General features: G+C 33.2%; 1 protein-coding gene across 1 annotated transcript; it reads left to right on the forward strand.

Moving 5' to 3' along the window:
* The first annotated feature begins 13,660 nt into the window (after nucleotides 1-13,660).
* On the forward strand, nucleotides 13,661-17,397 carry LOC142634842 (uncharacterized). Its single transcript, XM_075809094.1, has 3 exons — nucleotides 13,661-14,753; nucleotides 14,880-15,321; nucleotides 16,596-17,397. Exons 1-3 carry the CDS (start codon nucleotides 13,661-13,663, stop codon nucleotides 17,395-17,397), a joined length of 2,337 nt encoding a protein of 778 aa, XP_075665209.1.
* The last annotated feature ends 49 nt before the right edge of the window (nucleotides 17,398-17,446 follow it).

The raw sequence follows: 17,446 nt of genomic DNA on the forward strand, positions 1-17,446 counted from the left end.
AGTGCTAAGCTCGATGAAATGCTTAGTTTCCAAAAATCTGCTTCAGATCGAACAGGTTTAGGGTATGATTTTTCTTCCTCTAATATTACTTCTTCCAGTACTACTATTTTGTTCCTCCTAGTAATAATGTTGAAATTGAGAACACTAATGTTAAAACTGAATTAGCTAGTGAGAACATAGAAAGGGGTAAATCTATCTTAGGAGCACCCCTAAGCAGGATAAGAAGGAAGTTAAAAACCCTAGGGCTAAAAAGGCTAACTCTCAAAAGCCCAAACAAAAGAAGCAGCATCTCTGTCATCACTATGGAGCAACTGGTCATACTCGACTAAATTGCTATAAGTGGTTAGCCACTCAAAATAGCAACAGCATGTTGGCATCGGGAAACTAGAATCAATTTATGTCCTCGTTTGCTCCTCTCAAAGATCTTTTCAAAGCCCTCATGTTCCTTTCAAACTTAAATGGTATCAATCCTTCCCCATTACCACCGATTCAAGGGTTTGCGAAAAGAAAAGGTTCTTCCAAGGTGTGGAAGAAAAAGGGTTCCAAGTGATTTAATCACTTTTTCTCTCTCCATCTGTTTTTTTTTTTTTATTGCAATACTTGTGTGTTTTGCTTTAAATTTTTGAGTCAGTCTAGTTTTATGCATTGCTTTGTTTTGTCTTACATGTTTTTGGTTATTAGTTTTTCAGTTTTAGTTATTTTATTTTATTTCAAAAATAAAAAAATAAATAAATTAAAAAATTCTGAAAAATATAAAAATAGTGTGTGTTTGTGTACATTGGTTCTTGTGAACCTTAAAATAGCCATTGAAACAAAATTTTCTAAACTTTGTATCACTTGTAGCTTAGATGAGCATCTCTATGCACAACTAAGTAAGTGAGCTTTGTGGCTCTTTGTTTGTGATGAGTAAGGTCAAGTGATCTCTTGTACTTAACACTTGTATCACTCTTTTTGATGGGAAGAACTAGAAAATCCTAAGAGAAAGATATAAACAACCATCTCACCACTATTACTTGCCAATCATGATATGACATTTGTATGCTTCGGCATAGCAAAAGTACTATGTCAAAAAACTTAACATAATTGGGTATTTCTTTTCTCTCCTTTGTTTACTTATGCATGGTTTGCTTAATAAAAAGAAAATATGCAAAGAAATAAAAGCAAAAAGAACAAAATGCTTCAAAATATGATTACAAGCGTGTTTTCTAGGAGATGTGGGAGTTATAGGATGTACCTCAGAGGTGATAGTCCCCATCAAACAGTTATGATTGTGTGTGAGTTAAAGTGATTTTCTCATATCTCAAATCGTCATAACATTAAGAGACTTGTGTAATCTTGCAATGTTTTTCACACACAACACGCAATATTCTTTGCTACTCTTGATACATGTGCAGGTACAATGTGATTTGGTCATCACAAGGTTTACATGCATTGATGTATGCTCACTAAACTGTCTTAATTTATTTTTGAAATATAAAATTGGATAGACTTGTTTAGTGTGTGTGTGTGTGTGTGTGTGTGTGTGTGTGTGTGTGTGTGTTTGGGAGCTATATGCTTAACTCTTCATTGTTTGAAAGATTATTTTGAGAGGTTAAAATGTTGGTTGGATCATTGGCTGTTTTGCATGTTTGATTGCAGTCATATCTGTGTTTTTCCCTTCTTGAAAAACTATTTTTAAGCCATCTCGACACCTTCTCGACACCTCTCGATACTTGGCTTACCTGTCGAGCTCTTCAGTTGCATCTTATCGTAATCTCAACACCTCTCAATAGCTGGTGGATCGATCGAGAAACCTCCTGACCTCTCAATAGCTCCTTGATAGCTTGTGGAGCAATCGAGAAACCTCCTAACCTCTCAATAGCTTCTCGACAGCTAGTGGATCGATCGAGCTTCTTTTGTGTGTCTGATGTTTGGTTCCTCGATAGCTGCATCTGTCGACACCTATGTTCTTGACACCTATCTCAATACCTTAGCTCGACACCTTTCAACACCTATATCTATCGAGATTTATTGAGGTTCTATAAATAGGGTCGGTGCATTTTCGGACCTCATTTCTCTTGATCTCTCTCTCAATAGTTTTGTCTCCTTACCACCCTTTTTCACTCTCTCTCACTCAAATACTCTCCTCAAGGTTTCTTCAAGCTTTTTCAAGTTTTTCTTCCCTTGGTAAGCTTCTTATCTTTCATTCTACATGCATTTCATGTTTTGAAATCTAGGTTTTTGAGTTGTGGAAAAAATTTGGGGTTTTTTCAAAGTGTTGAGTTTTTGTGAAAATTTGGGATGGATTTTTCCCTAAATGAGTTTCAAATCTCATACATTGCATCTCATAAGCATAATAACTGTATTATCATGCATTTAAATGTGTGCAAATTGATTGTGTGCTGGTAGGATTGGATTGGGCAAAGCCCATGATGTCTTTTATATGGCATGTCAAATGTTCATGCATTTTTCATACATATGTTCTTTCCTTTCAATATACTTGCTATATTTGAACTGTGTTGGAACTTTTCTAAGTGCTACTTTCTGCCCCCTCTCTCTCTAGTTTACGTTAGTGCGTCAATGGCACCAAAACATAAGTCTATTCCGTCCCAGAACCCTCTACGTTCTAGGGCCTCTTCGTCTTCTGATCCTACTCCCTCCTCTGTTTTGTTTCGTGATAAGAAAGCCCAAAAGGACTTCTTGGAGAACTTCTCTAAATGAGGTGTTCATTCGTAATGCCAAGTTGTTTTGTCAGACTTCATCAATACTGACCTTCCCAATGTCATTCACAAACGGGAATGAGAGTCACTATGTGACGTCCCAGTCACATGTCCTTCCGTGCTAATTCAGGAGTTCTAGTCCAACATGCATGAAACTAATACTTCAATACCTCTATTTCATACTCGCGTTCAAGGTACGTCCATAGTAGTCACACCGGAATTGGTATCCGATGTGCTTCATGTTCTGCGGGTTGCGCATCCTAACTACCCCAGTTGTGAGCGTCTACGGACTATGTCCAAAGACGAGATGATCTCTGCTTTCTGTGAGCGCCCAACTAATTGGGATAAGCATTAGTCTTCATCATGTCGACCTTCTGCTAAAGGTCCTAGATTCTTGAACATGGTGATAACGTTTGTGTTGTATCCTCTCTCTCACTACAACTCTATCACAGAGCCCCGTGCTCAGTTCTTGTTGTCCCTTCTTGATGATCTTTCCATAGATTTTCCTTCACACCTTATCTTTTCTATCATAGATGTTTATAGGGATAAGGCTACCCATGATAAACTCATCTTTCCTTCTACTACCATGCGAATCTTACGCCATTTTTCTATTCCTTTTACCTCTTTTGACCACTTCTCCTTTATGTGTGCCATGGACTACGCTACCGTTAAACGAAGCGAGCCCCAGTTTCATTCAAGGCAGTCCGGTTTGGCAACTCCTCCTACTCCTTCGGCTCCTTCTACCTCTACTCCCTCTTTTTCAGCGGAAGGTGTGACTTTGGATGCCATCATGGCATAGCTTCAGCGCATGGATGCTCGCCTTGATACACTTTCTACTGAGTTGTATCAGGTGAACACTCGTGTTAGCCGTATTGCTAGATGGCGGGCTTGCCTTGGTGGCTTTGTGGAGTCTCACTCTCCTCTTCCTGTGGCATCCGAGACAACTGATGATGATTCTGGTGATGATGATGATAAGGATGGAGATGCTAGCTCTTCCAGTTCTGACGAGATGTCTACTTAACACTCTTACCCTTTGTCACTCGTAACAAAAAGGGGGAGTAGTTTTGGATATAATAGTAGTCATTCTTAGGGAGAGAGTTAAGACATAGGAGATTTTTGTTAGGAGAGAGCTTGTTTCTTTTTGAGGGATGTAGTGAGGATTACATGTATCTTTTCTTTTCTTTCTTTGTTGGGATACATTGTTCTTGTACCTAGGTCTTGTGACCATTTTTACATACATGATGCTTATCAAGTGATATATATATATATATATATATATGATGTATGTTTTATTCACCTATCTCTACATGTGTTATTTCTTTTCTCTCTTTATACACATGATTCTTATATTTGTATGCAATCTATTATTCTTGCTTCACACAAAGATGTCTTGATGTGTTTTGTTTAAAGTGTTTCAGAAATACAGGTTGTCAAAGTTTACTTGCCATAAACTCTTTTGTTGCAAAGTTTTTCAAGAGTTTGTGTTAGGATAGATTTTATTATATTCAACAAATGAGCATGAGTGGAGTGCTTTATGACTTCTCTCATATGTTCATTTATCTGTTATGGTTTTGTCACGGATTGCCAAAAAGGGAGATTGTTAGGACATATGTGGTTCACTTGTTAAGAACATATGTCGTTCTTTTATGCAATTGGCTAATCCTCTGACAAAACGCACTTTACTTATATTTAGGTAGATTTTGGATGCTTTAACTAAGCCTTTTAAACATGAATAAACTCATGATTAATAAATAAATAAAAAACAAAACCAATAGTATCACTTAAATAATAAAATGCAATATTTTTTTTTCATTGTTTTATTAAATTATATACATTCCCGTGCGGTAGCACGAGTTACATACTAGTTTATATCTATATCTATATCTATCTATATTATATATAATAGACGAAACTGAGAGAAAGTTGGTTCCTACATTTAAGGACGTGTTGACAAATAGGATAACTACTTATCTAAAATTTAGACACATTTCACTTTAAAGAGCAATACATTATATTGTTTTGCAAGTTTAGCACTGTTTGAAAGTGTTTTTTTTAATATTAAAAAAAAGTGGTAGCAATAAAATAATAAACACATTGCAACTAAAAAACCCCTAGCCATCCCTTCTCATCACTCCGCTTGACATTTTCTCTCTTAAAAAAAAAAAACCCTGGCGATACTGCAATACAAAGAACGGCCAGCCATCGCCATCTGATCTGCTGTTCTGCCTCATCTCTCCTCTGCAACAAAATTTGTCTAAAGGTCAGCGTACTCTTTTCTTCTTCAAATACTGTTTCGGTTTTCTGAAACTTTTCACCATTGCTTTTCCTTTTCGAATTAGCATATTAAATCTCCAATATGTATATGTTTTTAGTTTAAAAACAGATGTTTATACTACAAGAATTACCATCTTCCTTTTCAATATATCTGTATTTCAAAATTTTCTCCATTCCGAATTGTCTAGGGTTCTTCTTTGCCTCCTTTTGAAATATGGATGGGTTTATTTCTCTTTCTATGGAAAAATTATAATTCCCAGATTTAAGTACTGGTAACATATGGGATTTTGCCCTTGATTTTAATGGCCAAATTTCAACTTAGATGGTTATAAGTCTGAAAGTTTAAAGTGTGTATGATGGGTTTATTCTCTCTCTATGGATGATTTAGTCTGAAATAATTATTTTTGGTTTTAATTTTTTGTAACATTAGGGATTTCACCCTTGATTTAAATACTTGGATGGTTTAAAATCTGAAAGTTTAGAGTGTATAGTAATTAATAATTTTTTTCTAAGTCAAATGATGGTTTTTTGGAATTATTACTGGGTTTTTGAAAAATAAATTAATTAATTAATAACCAACTGATTATTATACACCTTCTAACAGTTTGTTAGACACTATGTTATTTAAATTATAAAAAACCTTCTTACCCTGTCATTTTTTTGAAATTCAGATTTGCTGCAGTTCTCTCTGTCAAGTACATATCTTGAGTAATTTGCAAGATAGGTTAGGAAAGCCTAATTTTTCCTTTGTTTATCTGATAATTCTGTCCATTATGTATTTGTTGTTTGAATTTCCTCTGTTTTTGCATATTTTAGACAACTTTTTCTATATATAAAAAAAAAAATGCATTCCATGATTCTTTTTCAACTAACCTGTAAAATTGTTATGTTTTTTTTTTGTTGGTGTCATGCTTTGCGATCAACTTCCTTATAATGATTACTCATCGATTAAGGTAGATCAAGATCTTTTTTCATATTTAGGTGTGGGTAGACTCATTACATGAATTTGAGTGTCCATGCGCTGAATTTGAGTGTCCATTTTTTAAATGGATAAATTTAGAAATATGTTTTGAACCAATTCAGTCTTGGTGTCCCATAAGCAGTCAATGGTACTATGGGATCAATCTTGCGCATTTTTTCAATTCAAGCCAGATTACAACTTCAATTTTTTTTCTATAATTTAAGAAACATCCTTTTCCCATCCTTTTGTTGAAGCACACATTTACGGAGTTCTCTTTCATATAAGACATTTGGGTGTTTTTTTAAGACATTCAAATGCAAGTATAGGGCTTTGTTTTGATCGTTGCTTAATTTAGTTAAAGTAAGAAATAGTTTCAAAATAACATATTAGTCGAATTCCTTAAAAAAAGAAGAGTGAAATGTAAGTGGCACTTTAAAAGATAGAATTTCAAATGAGTGTTTCCCAATTGATGTATTTGGGTTTGAATTGGTTTTTGTTCTGGATTCAATTGACCTATAACCCTATTATGATTCCATTAATCTTATTCAATCTTCTTCTGATAGCCAAATAGATAGAGTTCTCTTTGATTTTTTTTTGTCTGCTATGTTTTGTAATCAAGTTGGCTTATTTGTGTTTATGAGGTTTTCCAATTCTGTCTAACTCAATGATTACATTGTCTTGCTTTTGATGGATTTGAGTTCTATTAGTGATATTTTGTAAGCATTGAAAATGCATGATTTATGCTTTACGAATAAAAATTAGTGATTCCCACACATGAAGTGCTGTTTATACCTAAATTTGATATGTCTAGAAGTTTACATTACAGTTAAAATTTAAAATAAATATATATAAAAAAAAAAAAAGACAATACTTTATGATCTTATGATTGCCAAATGCTAGAATTACGAGCTTGGATTTAATTATTGTTACTGGATTACCATATTTTGAAGTCTTGATTTTGGTACATCTAAATATGGTAGAGACCACTTTCAATTCTTAAGACTCAATTTGGTTAGTGACTATGTTTTGATTAGAAAAAAAGTTTTGGCTTCCCATCAGTCAGTTATATTTTAAATTTTTTAATACATTTCTAGGAGTCATTATGCCAAAAATATATTGAAGATTAAAGGTAACCTGATTTCCCTTTTTTTTTCCAATTTTTTGGGTTCTGTTTTGTCTATTATTGTTATTTTGCGTCGAAGTAATGCTAGGATATTTGAGGCCGACTCAAGAATGAGGAAGGTGAAATACAAGCCATTGAGGTCAAGTCTCAATTGGTAACCAAAGTCTCAAAGATGAGATGCCTCTATTTGTACTTGGCAAGTAAACTGAAATCTTTATTCATTAATGAAGCGGTTTTTTCCTTGGCAAGTAAACTAAAATCTTGACTGTTTCTGCAGAAGTTTTCACTGTGGCATGCCACTTAGTACTTACCACACATAGGATATGTACTCTCACTTTTGCTGATTGGTGTAGCTTTGAGTGTTATCTCATGAAGTTGGAGCAACATAGGTGTTGTGATCCAAGCTGATACAAGAATAGCGGTGATGCTAGCTCCTGTAATTTAACAGGAGCATAGCTAATGTATGATCTGTTAGTGTAGGTCTGTTAGCTAATATATGAGCATAGCTAATGTATGAGCATAGTTAATGTTTTAAAAGTGTATCTCGAAATGTGAATGTAATTGCTATTAAGTTGATAGAAATTGCATGTAATTCATTTAGTAGATCATTTTTGGTTGGAGGACACCTCTTATTCTTTGAGTTTAACACAGTAGAATACATTCAAAGATTGTGTACAGCAGTCAATGTGGCATGACCACAAAGCTGAATCTACAAAGGGGTATCAAAGATTTGATTGATTTACAGATACTTCTTTTAATTTGCTAAAAATTCTACTGCACCAATAATATATGGACATCTAATCATGGTTAAAGACCATTTTAAAATCTGTCTGTCAATGATCATATGGAATTTTCGACTTAGTGCTATTTTCCCGATGTTTTTAACATGTGAAAGCAATCAGTTGGATGGTGTGGAATAGTAAATATGGGTACTGGTAGAAAGAATTTGATATTTTGTGAGTATATGTGTGTGTGTGTGTGTGTGTGTGTGTGTGTGTGTGTGGCTTGCGGAAAATTGTGTTCATACTTCTAGCTGCACTTTAACTTTGTAGTTTCCACACAGGTTCAAAAGATTAAAGTTTGCAAAATGAACCAATTTGATTGTCATGCCAATCTAGACACTAATGTGTCATGAATTTGGCATATTAGCAACAAAATTATGGAATTTATGATTAATTCACTTAACAACCAAACATTGCAACCTTTTCCTTTTTTTTAATATTTATTTTTTAAAATTACCAAGGAAATATCTTTTAAGGACCTTTCCCAACAAACAGATTGAGTATATCTTCAGTAAAACCAATTGCTTTGTGGACATTTGCAAGTCCCAAGAATTTTTAGATACAAATATATTACTGCTTTTCTTCAACAAAAAATTAAAAAATTAAAATGCAAAGATAATACATATAGAAGAGATGGAGAGAGAGAAATCTTAAGATTTAAAAAATATTAAACCCATGATGATAAAGTAGTTTTAAATTCTGATTTTGGTTTTGACATTTTGAGTGCTATTTTAAAATTTTTAATTTAAAAATTTATAATTTCTAATACATTGGCTACATACTTATTTAATTAAATTTATTTAACTAAAACTTTTAATATAAAATATTCACTTCAAATATTTATCTAAAATTATTTGAATATATTTACTTTCTCATATACTAATTATTTTTTACGAGTAGATGTTTATTTTTGAGCTACAAAGATAGGGTAGCAACAAATTGGTAATTGACTTAAAAATTCGTATCCTAAAATATAATAGAAAATCGTTAGATTTAACAGATGGCTTGGTCAATTAGGAATCACACCAAAGCTCTAGATGGAGCTAAATATATGTGTGTGTTACAATGAGAGAATACTATGCATTTTGATTGTGTTTTTGCGATGTGGCTTTTTTCTCATTGATGTAAGTGTATTTTTTAAGTTAAATAGTCACATGACAAAATCTTAAGAAGGTAACCTAAGAAACAGCACCTAAGATACTATACATAAGTTTTGTCTATAGTTAAAAATGTCATTTTTTAAACAATGTTTTGTTTAAAATAATATTGTTTCATGGTTATAAATGAGTTTTTTTTTCTTCGTTCCATAACATTTAACTTTTAATATATGTTTTAAAATATATTTCGTCTTCTTATGAACAATTCTTTCCCTATTTTACCATCATAAAATGATCCCGCGCATTGCGCAGGTTAAACACTAGTCTAAATCTATATTCTATATCTATATTATATATAATAGACGAAGCTGAGAGAAAGTTGGTTCCTACATTTAAGGACGTGTTGACAAATAGGATAACTACCTATTTAATATTCAGACACGTATACAAGTTTTTTTTTAAAAACCGTACGTTACGATGGTTAGCTTTTTAACCCTGCCACGTCTGACAATTAAAAACCAAGAAGGGTTACATTAAAAATAAAGTCCGTTTAAAAAAAAAAAAAAAAAAAAAAACCATTTCAGTTAAAAAAACCCTAGCCGTTTGTTTTCATCAGATTACGTTTAATATCTTCTCTCTCTAAAATAAATCACCTACCAACATTGCGACACAGAGAAAGGGAAGAAGGGGAAAAAGAGATTGGGATCCAGTGGACGTTCGTGCGGCCGGTCATCACGATTTGATCTTCTGCTCTGTTTCATCTCTTCTCTGCAACAAAATTTTCCTAAAGGTCAGTATCTTCCTTTTCTGTATATCTGTTTTTCAAAAAAAAATTCTTGCTGAATTTTCTAGGGTTCTTCTTTGACTCCTTTTGAAAAATAGATGGGTTTGTTTCTTTTTCTATGCAAAAATTATAATTTCGGGTTTATACTACATAAATAAGCATCTTAGTTTTCTATATATCTATTTTTCAAAAAAAAATTACTACCGAATTTTCTAGGGTTGTTCTTTTGACTCCTTTTGAAAAATAGATGGGTTTGTTCCTTTTTCTATGCATAAAATATAATTTCAGTTTTATGTCCTGGTAACATAAGGGATTTTGCCCTTGATTTTGCCATCGTCAAACCCATTCCCAGTTTTTGTTTTATGGTTTTTAACTTTTATTTTTATTTTTATTTTTAAAATGTTTTTAATTTGAGGTCATATCTGATTTAGATTGGGTTATTCTTTTTTAATATTTGTGCTTCTGAACGTTTGTTTATTTAATTAATAACTTTTCAAGCTCTTTGAATTGCCGCCTCTCCTCTCTCCTTACTATTTGTGCTAAAAAATCATGTTCCCTATTTTATTGTGAATGTATATTTGTTTTAAAGAATCAGTGAATTTTTTTTTTGACAGTATATTATGTTTTTATTTTTCCCTTATTGTATTTGATTAAATACCCAATATATTGCTTGAAATTATGTCGTTAAATATTTAGGGATTAATTCTTAAAGACTGTTGTGCGGTGTACACATTAATATTTCGATTAGTTTGTTTATATTTAGAATAAAACTTTTTATTCTTCTGTTTTGAACAGAATTTCAGTAACTGATACATAGTAGAGCAGAATGCCAATCTAGACTCAATTCTTATCCTTGAGCATAATCTCTTGCTAACAGAACTTTGTGATTTTTTTAAGGTTCCACCTTATTATGGCTCACCATATATTCATCGAGAATGAACAATCACAAAACAAGTGATACCTACTTTCAATTATCTTTTTACAAAGAACACACTGAGTATCAAGATTAGTACCCCATCACTGTAGACTTAATCTATTGTGGATATTTTTTCTTCCTAATACAGTTTCATGCACCTGCACAAAAATGTCATTGTTTTCTCAGTAATCCAAATTAGCTTATTTTCCCTTCGATATTAGTTTGTAGTTTATATACTGTAGCTGTAGAAATATGTGTAAGTTAGAATTTAGTTGACTCAACCTATATCATCCTTTTCTGACTTATAAATAACTCTCTCTCTTTCTCCACAAATTTATTGGTTTTTTTTCCTTTCTCCCATTAATTTGAGATCGATATACAACTAAATCAATGCAGTTGTTTCAATAGAATTCATCTTTTGAAAATAACTTTCAAATATTTACGACTGAAGAGTTTCTTTCTTTGACCCCAGTATTGTTAATTAATTCCATAAGAATTCTCACATTGTGTCAAAAAGTGTTACTGTTTGATGTTAATTTTACCAAATTTTTTGCCATCATCATGTAGGAAATATCCAATAGATTGTTAAGAACTAAAACAATCTTTCATATTTTTTGCAACTTAAACCATATTACAATGTTTACTTCCGCTTCTTTTGTATTCTCGTTGTCATCTTTCTTTGCTGCAGTTTTAAAAAACTTCTTACCCTTTCATTTTGTTGAATGCTGAGTTTTTTGCCAGGTACAACACAGTTATTTTGCAAGAAGAGTTTCTGCATCAAACTAAGAGGTTTTGATAGCCTGATTTTCCCTCTATTTATCTCATAATTTGAATTAAATTTGCTCCGTTGATCTTTTTAGTTTTGATTAGGCTCTGACTTGCATATTTTACTCTACTTTTTCCTTCAATTTTTATTAATTCAATGTATTCTTATTTTGTATTTTACTGAATTGTTAGACTGTCATTACTTTTATTTATTTATTTATTTTGCTATGCTTTTAATGGCCTGCATTTGGTACCTCCACCATGTTCACGTATTGGATTGACTTAATTTGCCACATTCTTAAACAAACGGCACCTTTGTCAATAAAAAATTGACATCCAATCTGTTTTGCTTCTTTTTTGTCAGCACCTGTACCCAAGGTCAGCATTTTGTTACTTGATGTGTTATATTCTTTACTTTGATGCTTTCTTTTTGAGTTATTATAACCCAGCTTTTTTGTGAGTGGCGTAATGGGGTTTACCTGTTGAATATATGTAAGGAAAAACATGTTTGGCATTTAATAATGGTTGAATATTGATTTGTTATGAATATTAATGTTTATGGGATGGACAAGAATAGTAGAACCATCTATAAATCAGATTGACCTCTATATATGCTGAATTTTGAAAAAACAGGCTGAACTTTTCATTTAAAAGGAACATTAAATGGTAAATTTTGAAAAAACAGCTGAACTTTTCATTTAAAAGGAACATTGGCAAGTTAATTGAAAATTAAAACCACTTTACAGTTTAGTACAGTTTGTTTAAATGCTGATTTCCTTTACTTATCTCATATTTAGAATTACATTTTATTCATTTACTGTAATCCTGTTTTAATTGGCTTTGATATACATGTTTTACCTAACTTTTGTCTTTACAAATTCATTTCTTCAGCCAATTCTCCCTTTTACTTATTTCACATCCTCACCACTATTTTTTATTATTTGAATTTGAATTAAAATCCGGATGTTTATTATCTCTCTTTCAATGCTTTGGCCTGAGATTTACTGTGTTTTTTCATATTGAACTGCATTTTCTCTGATTGCCTTTGTTGTTTTTCTTCTTGATAATTAATTTTACTATTATTTCATTATTGATGTATGCCTCTAATTTACTAGAATGCTTATTAAACTTTTTTTTTTTAAGCTTTGTACTTCTGCTTATTAAACTTTGTTTCTTTTAATTTTTGTACTACTTAGGCTATTGGGCACAGTTTATTGGCAGGCTTTTATAAATGTTGATGTTGTTAGTTTTGTTTATTTTGTTTATTCATTTTATTTTTATTGTGTTTACAATAGTGTTTTGGATTGAATGCTTATAGATGCTTTAATTTTTTATTTATTTTATAACACACTTTCACATATGTATAAGATCCCAGTTTATAGCAGCTCATTTCTGAGGTTTTGAAAAAAAAATGGAAAATGCAAGACAAGCACGATTAAAAAGACGAATGCTAATGTTTGAAAGACGATCCAGCAGAAAATGGCATGAAAGGAAAAATAATTTACAAAATAAGCTTATCCAGGCTAGGAAATCCAAGGGAATAGTCATTGCTGAAAAGAGGAAAAAAAAACAAGAGAGATAGAACAGCATTAACGCATGACTGCTCTATGGTCCATTCACCTGGTACAAATATAGATTTTTATGGGTCAAGAGGTACGTTTCTGTTTCTGCCACTTTACTCTTATAAATTTTTTAAACATTTCTTCATAAAAAATTGAAAATAAAACTTTCAATTCACATTGGTTATTAGATATTGATGTTGGCATGGATCATTCCTATGAAGAAACTAGATTGAACATAAGTACGGATGATACTTTGGTAGAAGATGAATTCAATAATTGTGATATATCTCAACAAATCCAACAATCAAAAAGTCAGAGTGGTTGCGAAGAATTTCCAAGTAAATGACTTGACTTAAATTTACAAAGGAAAAAAAAATTATATTCTTATTTGTTTATATCATTATTGTTGTTCTCATATTTTAAAATTCATATAGGAAAATATACTGAACCTTGGAATTTTGGCTCGCCTTCTTAGATATGCATGCATTGCGGTTCAATTTTATGGTTTGAAGAGAGAACAGTTAAATCTAAGAGGCCTAGGAACCCAAAATTCTCTCTCTGTTGTATGGAGGGTAAGGTTAAGTTACCTTTGCTTAAGAAACCACCTCCTCTTATTGATGAGCTTTTAGATCCTCTTGGTAGTCAACGATCTAAAACGTTCAGAACTCAAATAAGAACTTATAATGCAATTTTCGCAATGACATCTATGGGTGGCAAAGTAGATAGTAGAATTAACGATGGAAGACACCCTTACATTTTCAAACTTAGTGGCCAAAACCATCATAGAATTGGAACTCTTCTTCCTAATGATGGCCAAGATCCACAATTTGCACAATTATATTTCTACGATACTGAAAATGAAGTTGAAAATAGAATGAATATCTTTAGTAATGGTGAAATTGATAGTGACCTTGATCCATCTATTGTTGATGCATTGGTCCAAATGTTTGATGAAACAAACACTTTAGTGAAGATATTTCGGATGTCTAGAGACCGTTTCTTTGATACTGATGTTCACCATTTAAGATTGCGCCTTATTGGCTCCCGAACTACAGATGGAAGAGAATATAACGTGCCTACATGTTCAGAAATTGCAACAATTATCATTGGTGATATTGGTGCTGAGAATGCACATCGTGATATTATTGTTGAGTTAAAAGAAGGAGGGTTACAACGTATTAATGTGCTGCATCCTTCATACATGGCATTACAGTATCCCCTTTTATTCCCATATGGTGAAGATGGTTTTAGGCTCGGCATTTTGTATAGTAATGTAGATGGAATCAAATCTGATACAACTGATTCTGTCACTATGAGAGAATATTATGCATATCGCTTGCAAGAACGTGAACATGAAGGACATACTTTGGTAAATGGTGGTAGATTGTTTCAACAATTTGTTGTAGATGCCTACACATGTATTGAAGAAATCCGGCTTATGTGGGTAAAAGAGAACCAAGACAAATTAAGGATAGAATTGTATAAAGGACTGAAAGATGCAGTTATGAGAGGAGATACCACCCCTGCATCTTCAGGCAAGAGATTTGTTCTACCTTCAAGTTTCACTGGAAGTCTAAGGTATATGATTGAAAACTATCAAGATGCAATGGCAATCTGTAGAAGGGCAGGTTATCCGGACCTATTTATTACCTTCACTTGCAACACAAAATGGCCAGAAATTGATCTTTTCCTATCTAGGAAACCTGGACAGAAAGTAGAAGATCGACCTGATGTGATTGCAAGAGTGTTCAAGATAAAGCTTGATCAACTCTTATATGATTTAAAGCATGGTTAACACTTTGGGAAAGTAATTGCAGGTATTCTAAACTTTATATTTTAAATATTTTTCCCTTCTTCTTTACTTGGTTTAATAGTAAATCTAAATAAATGTAACTAACTTACTGTTTTGGTGGCAGTTGTCTACACTGTTGAATACCAAAAGAGAGGGTTACCTCATGCACACATTTTACTTTTTCTACATCGTGATGACAAGCATCCTACAGCAGCAGAAATTGATAGAATAATTTCAGCAAAAATTCTAGATTTGAATGAAGATTCTTTGGTTTATGAAGCTGTCAAACAATATATGGTTCATGGTCCTTGCGGCTCTATTAATTCAAAGGCAAGTTGTATGATTGAAAACAAATGTACAAAGCACTTCCCTAAAAAATTTTGTTCGCAAACCACTGTTGATGAAGATGGTTTCCCAATATATAGAAGAAGGAATAATGGAAGATTTGTTGAAAGAAATGAAGTCAAACTTGGTAATCGATTCATAGTTCCATACAATATTGAGTTATTGGTGAAATTTCAAGCACACATAAATGTCGAGTGGTGTAATCGTTCAAGATCTATCAAGTAATTATTTAAATATATAACAAAAGGACCTGATCGTGCAACTTTGATTCTTGAAGAAAATTTACATATTGATTCTTCTACTGGAATGCAGCATATGACAGATACTGATTGATGTGGGATGAAAACACTTAAACCACCCAACCCGTCCACGGACAGTCATCACCTGGGCAGCCGTCCAGAAGTTATCCTCAGGACGAGGGTAACGAACAAGGACGGCCAGAGGGTGATAGCGAAGCTACATCCCTCGTCCGTGGGGTGCGCACAGCCTACCCTGAGAGGACTCGTCCACGTGAAGATCCATGGTGCGCACAGCCTACCCTGAGAGGACTCGTCCACGTGAAGATCCATGGACTAGGATTTTACACTTGGAATCAGCGGGTGCACTCGACGAAGGAAATGCAGGACGAGGATACCATACTTGGGAAAATCTCCGAATAAAATGTGACAATCCCTTATCCCACGCATAACGGTCATGTATCCGTTGCGAAATAGAAATGTAACTCCTGGACGGTTATGGCAGTTACGTTTCAGCCTCGAATCCAGGAGAGGTTCCCATTTCGAATAACTGTCTATGAAGGCACTATATAAAGACTGATTCAGACAAGGCAAAGGTATGTTCATTTTATGACTCCAAAAAAGTTGGAACTCAGATTACTTAGAGGAAAAACTAACTTTACCATCGGAGGATTTTTGGCCGGCAGCCCCGGTCGCCTTTGATACGTTTTTCTTTCTTTTTCAGGCCGTAGAAAGAACCAGTAGTCCTTTCAAGTCCGAAGCATCCAACCTACTGATTTTCTTGGCATCATCACTGATGAAGTTAAGACATATTTAAATTGTAGATATGTATCTGCCATAGAGGCATGTTGGAGGATATTGGAATTTCCTATTCACCATCGAGAGCCTACTGTTCAAAGACTGAATTTTCACAATGAGGATGAGCAACCAATTGTTTTTTAAGATACTGATTATTTAAATAGTGTTGTGAACAAGCCAGATATCGAAAAAACCAAATTTACAGAGTGGATGAAAGCGAATGCATTGTATGAAGAAGCAAGGGAATTGACTTATTTTGAATTTCCTACTAAATGGGTTCGGCATAATAGAGACAAAGAATGGAAATTAAGAAAATCTGGAAGATGTATTGGGCGTATATATTATGCTCATCCTGCAAGTGGATAACAGTTTTATTTGCGGATGCTACTCAATGTTATTAAAGGACCTAGATCATTTGAGGAAATACAAACTATAAATAATGTTGTGTATCCAACTTTCAGATCAACATGTTATGCACTTGGTTTGCTTGATGATGATAAAGAGTGGCAGTTGTTATCTAAGGATATTCTGCATCGTCAAAGAACAGTTCTACGGTATGACAACCTACATCTTGATGACTTCCAATTACAAAACTATGCACTATGTGAAATTGAACAGATTTTGATAAAGAGTGGCAGGTCTTTGCATGAATTTGAGACAATACCATATCCAAATACATTACTTCTCAGACAAAGTAACAATAGAGTATTACAAGAAGAATTGGATTATGATAGAAACTCTTTGGCAGCAGAACATATTAAACTTCTTGCTGGTCTTAATATTGATCAAAGAAATATCTATGATGAAGTAATTAATTCTGTTTCAAAGAATAAAGGTGGTTTTTTTTTTGTTTATGGCCATGGAGGAACTAGAAAGACTTATCTCTGGAAGACTATTATATGCCAATTGCGCTCAGAAGGTAAAATTGTCATTGTAATTGCTTCATCTGGCATTGCTGCATTATTGTTGCCTGGAGGGAGAACAGCTTATTCAAGATTTCAAATACCAATAAATGTAACAGACAACTCAAGTAGCGGTATTAAACAAGGTTCACAAATTGCAGAACTTATGTCAAAAGCAAGTCTTATAGTTTGGGATGAAGCTCCTATGGCACACCGAAATTGTTTTGAAGCTGTTGACCGGTCATTAAGGGATATATTGTGTTTTTCGAACTCAAACAGTGCAGAGACACCTTTTGGAGGAAAAACTATTGTTCTTGGCGGTGATTTTAGACAAATATTACCAATGATATCTAAAGGATGAAGAGAACAAATAGTTGAAGCATCAATTAACAAGTCATCATTATGGAATA

Source organism: Castanea sativa, chromosome 5 (genome assembly GCF_040712315.1).
Source record: "Castanea sativa cultivar Marrone di Chiusa Pesio chromosome 5, ASM4071231v1".
NCBI lineage: Eukaryota > Viridiplantae > Streptophyta > Magnoliopsida > Fagales > Fagaceae > Castanea > Castanea sativa.